The sequence below is a fragment of the Eurypyga helias genome, unplaced genomic scaffold (assembly GCF_000690775.1).
Source record: "Eurypyga helias isolate BGI_N326 unplaced genomic scaffold, ASM69077v1 scaffold15203, whole genome shotgun sequence".
NCBI classification, from domain to species: domain Eukaryota; kingdom Metazoa; phylum Chordata; class Aves; order Eurypygiformes; family Eurypygidae; genus Eurypyga; species Eurypyga helias.
In genome coordinates, this window is record NW_010240786.1 from 1843 (window position 1) to 8591 (window position 6749).

Consider the following 6749-nt stretch of genomic DNA (forward strand, 5'->3'; position numbering starts at 1 on the left):
GCATCCTCACAGCAGATGCTGGGATCTTTGGAGTGGCAGTTGGCATCCCAACAGGTTTGGGGCAGGGTAGCAGCTTGCAAGGCTGTGTTCAAGAGCCACAGATTCCCAGCAGTGGTCCAGCACACTCCTCTCTGTCTTCTAGGCTTGGCAGGATAAACCAGAGGGGAGCAGGATGTGGGGGGGTGATGGGCTGCGGAGCTTGTCCATGGCATTGCCGGCTGACATGCGTTTTTTGTGCCCAGGTTGCTGTCCCCCCGGCCCAGCCTGCTCAACACTGCCAGCGATGCCAGGCTCAACTCATCGCCACAGAAGCCGCTGGACCTGAAGCAGCTGAAGCAGCGTGCTGCTGCCATCCCTCCCATCGTGAGTACCCCCACCCCGGGTCAGGAGCACCCTGCCGCATGTGCCTCCTGTGTGCCCTCGCACAGGGCTGCGTCCTATGCGTCAGGGTGGCGAGGGTGAGCTCATCCCCGCGGATGGCAACCTGTTCCAGTGCCTCCCCACCCTCTCCGGGAAGAATTTCTTCCTGGTGTCCCATCTCAATCTCCCTCTTTCAGTTTAAACCTGTCACTCCCTGACCTTGGAAAAAGTCCCCCCTCCATGTTCCTGGCTGCCGCAGCAGCTCTGCCAGCAGCGCCTGGGTGTCCCTTCAGCTCCTTTATCAAAGTCGTGGGAGGTCTGGGCAGATAAAGCTCCTCATTGCCACATGACTGCTGCCTCCCGTTGCTTTAAAAAGCAAGTGTGCACCTTCCCAACCCCGAGCTTCTCTTCGTCTCATGCTTGAAGGATACCACAGAAGTGTTCGTGCTCTTCCTCACCCAGAAGCTTTGCGTGGTCCCCCTTCTTGGCTACCCATCAGCCGTGTGCTGAAAAAATCACAGAACCCTAGAATTGTTCTGGTTGGAAAAGACCTTTAAGTTCATTGAGTCCAACCATCAGCCTAGCACTGCTAAGTCTACCCTAAACCATGTCCCTGACCACCACATCAACTCATCTCTCAAATCCCTCCAGAGATGGTGGCTCCACCACCTCCCTGGGCAGTCCATTCCAATGCGTGACAGCCCTTCCCGTGAATTTTTCCCTAATATCCCATCTAAACCTCCCCTGGTGCAACTTGAGGCCGTTTCCTCTCGTCCTGACATGTATTCTCTGAAGCTGACGGTCCCTCCTGGTGCCGTGGCTTTGGGCTGTGGCAAAAAACACCCTGGTGTCTCCAGGGACAACCCTGGAGGAGCAGCATCACTGGCTGTGGAGGGAGGAAATCCCTGCTTTTGGGGTTTGCGTACTCGGGTAGGACGTGTTCCTGATGCTCTTCCAGTTTCCCATGCGGCTGCCGTAATGTAACTTCTGGCAAAAGCCACAAGCACTTAACTGTAGATTAGCGGATTCAAACTAGGCAAGGCTGAGGCTCTCCTGCAGTGCCACCAGCGCGCAGCTGATACTCTGTTGTGGGCTTTTAAAATCTCCCATGGCTGGAGAGGTTCAGAGCCCTGTTTGGGATGGTGAGACCTGCAGAGATGGTGTGGGGCAGGTGCCTCTCCGGACACCTGGATGTCTCCGAGGCTCTTAGGGATGTCAGCAGCACGTGGCATGGCAAGCATCACCGCTTCTTACTGCTTTGCAGATTTCCGAAGGTTTCTCGGAGGGGATGTTGCAGAGTGGAAGTGTGAAGCCTCAGGTGCCTCCCCACGCCTTGGCCCTCTACCAGCAGCAGATCACGAAAGCCCATGAGTCTGCCCGCGAGGACGTGCCCCCGAGCAAGCTCTCGCAGTCCCAGCAGACAGGAGAGAAGGAGCAGCAGCCGAGCAGCAGTCCCAGGGGAAAGAGCAGGAGCCCCGCTGTTGGCGACAAGGAAGGTAGGAGTGTGTGCGCCTCGCTGCCTGTCCGCCCAGAAACGCCGGGTGTGTGCAGCCCTACGTGGTGGAAGCTTGCTTCCGCCCTCCGAAGCTCTTTACTAGCATCTCGAAGCAGGACTGGGGAGGCATGGCTAATTTCCCATGTTCGTTAGGCAGTACATCATGTCTCCTCGAGCCGGCAGTGAACACAGGGCCGGTGTCGAGTGCTGAGGAGGTGAAGATTGCCTTTATTAGTGTCTCTGCCATTTGCCGGAGAGCAAAGGGGCCTGGAGGCATGCCAGGGCTCCGGGCACAATGTCTCCTTTCTACCTTGCTGCCTTTCTGTAAAGCATGCTTTTAATGCTCAGCGGGGACCATTATTTCATTTAAAATCAATGCTAATACTGTGACTCGGAGTCCAAAGGTTCCTGTAAAGATTCCCAGTGCTTTCTCCCCGGAATAGCTCTGATGCGGTCTGGCTGCCTAATGAGCAGTTCAGAGTTTCCCACTGTAGAGCAGCCGAAGCGTCATTAGCTTGAGCACCCGGGGACAGCAGTTAGGGAGAGACGGGAGGTCCTGACGAGCCCAAACTCTCCATGTGTTTTCATCCTGAGTGCCAGAGTCCGTTCCAGCTTGGTCTGTGTCCCTGCCCCTCGCAGCCAAGCTGAGGGGGCAAGGAGGATGTCCCCCAGTGCTGGATCCTGCACAGGGATGGGTGCAGCTGCAAAAATTGCCTCTTTGTGCATGGAGATGGAGCAGGGGTGAGACTCCACTGCCAAGGGATCTGCACTGGACTTGGGCTGGGATTTCTGCTGGAAACGGCTGCACTGGTTTGCCCTCGGCAGCCGGGATCTAGCAGCCTGCTCTGCAGTATCCCCATCTAGGGATTTGTTCTTGGAGCTGTCACATCCCTCGGGACAGAACGATAGGCTTGCAGGAAGCATTGGCTGCTGGCGCTTGGCCAAATTATTTTGGCACAATAAACAGCACCAGCACCTCTGGAATGCTTTGCGTATCAGTGAGGAAGGTGCCTGCTCACCTTGAAAGAAAGGGAGTTCCCTCCGGGTCGTGGCATTGCCACCTGAGAAGTCCCGTCTCCAGCTGCATTCATGTTGGCTGCCTGGGCAGAACAGTTCCCTCTGGCTTTGCCCCCCAGCAGCAGGTTTGATCTTGTCCTGAGCCATAATCCCATGTGGATCTGGTTGTGCACAGCTCAGCTTCCTGGTGGCATGGCCGGCGGTTGAACCCGGAGGAAAAACCAGCGCTGCAGCTCCAGCTTCCTCCTGCCCGCAGGGCGTGAGGAGATGAGGCAGAATGTGTGTGTTCGGTACGGGCAGAGGGGTTGGAGTTCAGCCACGCCATTCTGTGACCTGTTGGCACCATGATTAAATGCCAGGATCTGATTCCCAGGTGGATTTTTTTATGGCTTTGTTCTCTGCAAAGAGAAGCGCTTTATTCTCTCCTCTCACACCTCGGTAGTGCTCTTCATGTTAATGAAGCTAATTACACCTCCCTGGACCCTTGCAGACAGCCCTGCAGGTCTGGAGCTCCAACTGTGTGACCTCCAAGCCCCACGGAGCTGTGCATGTGGCAGCGTGGGTCTGGGCTGCCCATGGGCCCTAGGGAACCACAGGGTCCTCGCACCGTGGAAGGAATGCATCTCCCATGGGAAAACCATAGAATCACAGAATCCCACACTGGTTTGGGTGGGAAGGGACCTTAAAGCCCACCCAGCCCCACCCCCTGCCATGGGCAGGGACACCTTCCACTAGACCAGGTTGCTCCAAGCCTCATCCAGCCTGGCCTTGGGCACTCCCAGGGATGGGGCATCCACAGCTTCTCTGGGCAACCTGTCCCAGTGCCTCCCCACCCTCTCCGGGAAGGATTTCTTCCTGATGTCCCATCTCGATCTCCCTCTATCAGTTTAAACCTGTTACCCCTTGTCCTGTCACTCCTTGCCCTTGGAAAAAGTCCCCCCAGCTTTCTCATAGGCAGGATTGTGATGAGAGTCACCTCGAGGGTAGAAATCGGGTCCCCCAAAGCCCTGAGTTTGGTACGGGTATGGACTCAGGCAGCTGCTCAGGGCTGTCTCTGCCTCTTGGACCACATCCTGGCTGTGGATCAGGGCTTAGAGGGGAGATAGCCAGATACTCCTGGCAAATCTGTGTCCATCCCTTCCCTCCCCTGCTCTCCGAGGCATCCCAGGGAAGTGGCAGGAGGCACTGCAGGCATCGTGCTACCGCGTCACCCTTGCACAGATCTCGTGTGAAATGGGAGAGTTAAATGGCTCCGAGCGAGGGGCCAGCTCTGCTGGAGCAGGTACTCCCATCCCTCCTCTGCTCGATAAGAGAGCCTGAACTCTTGCAACCGCTCCGGAGATCAACATCCTTCTGGATCCGCTTCAAAGCCGAGTCTTGCACACATCCTGGCCCAGGCGTTGGCTCCGCTGGCTGGGGCCATATCGGCTTGGAGGGCGGCCAGCCCAGCCGTACCTTCCTGAGCGCTCCCCCCTCTGCCTTCCAGGGCGAGCTGCTGGCCAGAGGCAAGCAGCCCTGCCCGCGTCTCCCCAGCAGGCAGTCGGATCCCTTTTCCCGTTGCCAAGTCGCCGTCGGGCATATCGTTGGTTATCGCTCGGGCAGTTTGAAAGCCAGCGGTATGTTTTGTGTTGATTTAGTTGTGTTTTCGTTTGGCCTTTGTAGGCGATGGGGAGCCAAGAGCATTAATTTGGATGACGGATCATATAAACTCTGACTCCTTCGCTCCCATTCCAGGGGCTTGATAAACGGTAATAGGAACTGGCTCTTCCCAGCGTAAGTGCTGTTTTATCAAAAGCTGGCTGAGTTATAGCCACCCGCTAATGCAGGGGCAATTAGGAACTGGCTGCGTTTCGCAGGCACGCAGGGGAGGGGACGGCTCCCGCGGGGAGGGGAGGAAGACGGGGCTCTCCATGAGCCATCCAGGGTGCACGTAGCCTTGGCTTGACAGCGCCTTTGCGCCAGAGAGCGTCTTCAGCCGGGACATCCCAGCGCTGTTCTCCCCCGTGTGAGCGGGAGAAAATCAGGGAGCGTGAACACGCCAGGGGCTATCCATCGGTCTGGAGGATGTGCCTGGGTTCCCCTGTGCTGGCAGGATGAAGGGATCCTCCCTGGGATCCAGCGTGGGGAGGGGAGAGGCTGCAGAGGCGAGAGTGCCTGGACACCTCTGTGCCGATAATGGATTTCTTCTCTCGCTGAAGGGGACAAGAATAATCTCCCAGCTTCTGAGTACACTGAGCATTAATAATGATAATGCAGTAAAGCCTCATTAAATCGGGCCTCTGATAATCTACTTGCCCTATTATTAGGCTTAGCGGGATTCAGGCATCTATTTTTATCAAAAATTGATGGGTAAAGGCTGGGTTCATTCGTGATGGCTGTTGTTTACTGCCCAGTTTCTAATTCCTGGCCAATGCAGACACTACGCAGGTGGGTCTGGGGGGAGAAGAACAGCCCAAAACAATGTGTTCGTTGATTATAGGCAGATCTTACCAAACCTGCCTCTAATCCATCCAGAAAATGGTCTCGTCCACCTGCCTGGCAAAGCATGAGGATGCGCTTGGGATGGAGCTGGTGCAGGGGAAGCCCCCTTTCTCCCCGGCACCGTGCTGAGCTTGGCAGGGTTCAGGATGGCTCCTCCGGCATTAGGCACCTCTTGGCCTCCGATCAGCCTTTTTATAGCCGGGCTGAACCCAGACCAAGCCCGACATTTTAAGGCAGCGTTCCTGGCCCTGGTGCCTTGCAGAGGAGCAGCAGCCATCCTGCTGCCTGCAGAGGCTTCTGGTCATCCCACAGAGCCCAGCTTGACCTTCATTTGCATTTGACAGTCTTGTACAGCGCGGTTGTCCCGGGTGTTCTCCGACATCTGGTCTCTCCAGGCATCTCACATTATTCCCTTGCTGGCCAACAAACTGATGTCATTATTTCTGGCCATTCCTGCAGCCTGGAAATGGTTTATAGCCAGCAGCCATCCCTCAGTAGTGGTGGAACTTTCACATCACGATGTGATGTAGGGATGAGCTTGTTCCCAGCACGTGGTGGTCCCTGGAAGTGGTCCGGGGCTCCCCTGGCCCCCACATGCCTGGTTACACACTGCAGACCACATTGTCACCAGCAAGCCACTGCTGGCTGGGTGTCCCCTGCATACCAGAGGGGTGCCAACCTTGGTGCCTCCTGGCTTTGACCTCAGCAGAGGGTTTGACAGGATCACGTCAGCCCCCCCAGCCCTGCTGCGGTGGCCGATGCGGAGCTGTGAGCACAGGCAGGAGTGGCCAAGCCCTGGGCAAGGAGCTGGACCCTACGCTCGTCCCGGTGACTGGGTGCATGCCAAACGCTGTCTGTCGTGTGGGGGTGGGATGTCCATGGCGGTCCTGGCTGGCAGTGAGCATCACCAGCGTCACCAACATGGACATCCGTCCTCCCTGCTGCGCTTTAAGCATCTGAGTAAAAGAAATGCTGTCACATCCAGGCAGGGACACTGAGGCTTTTTCTTTTTAGTCTGGTTGGGGAATTCAGCCCTCGTCTCATGGCTGCGTCGGACTGAACTGCAGCCGCTTCCCCTGCTGGGAGCTGGCTCTGCCTGTCCTGCTCGTCAGGGGTGCCGCTGAGCAAGCCCGTGGCTTTCTGTTTCCCTTGCAGAAAAGTCTGTGCACTTCTCATCCATCGCAGAGGCTCAGAAGCTGAGTGCGGAGCCAACGGCCGCATCGTGCTGGCCCCCTGTCCTGTCCTACGCCCGGGATGTGATAAAAACCTCTCCCCAGGCAGAGCCCCACTTGTTCCAGTATAACCCACCGGGTAAGTGGAAGCCGCCGGCTGCGCGGCACGTGCTCTCTGTCCTGAGCTGGGCTGAGCACAGGGGCTGTGGTTGCGGGTGTGCTCT

General features: G+C 56.9%; 1 protein-coding gene across 1 annotated transcript in view; it reads left to right on the forward strand.

Moving 5' to 3' along the window:
• Positions 1 to 242: 242 nt before the first annotated feature.
• Positions 243 to 6749, forward strand: part of NCOR2 (nuclear receptor corepressor 2) — a gene marked incomplete at both ends in the record, with an annotated part of 27828 nt that continues 21321 nt past the window's right edge. Inside the window, 4 exons of the mRNA XM_010148566.1 lie at positions 243 to 363; positions 1625 to 1856; positions 4270 to 4488; positions 6509 to 6664. Of these exons, the coding sequence (XP_010146868.1) occupies positions 243 to 363; positions 1625 to 1856; positions 4270 to 4488; positions 6509 to 6664 (728 nt within the window). The remainder of the gene's footprint in view (positions 364 to 1624; positions 1857 to 4269; positions 4489 to 6508; positions 6665 to 6749) is intronic.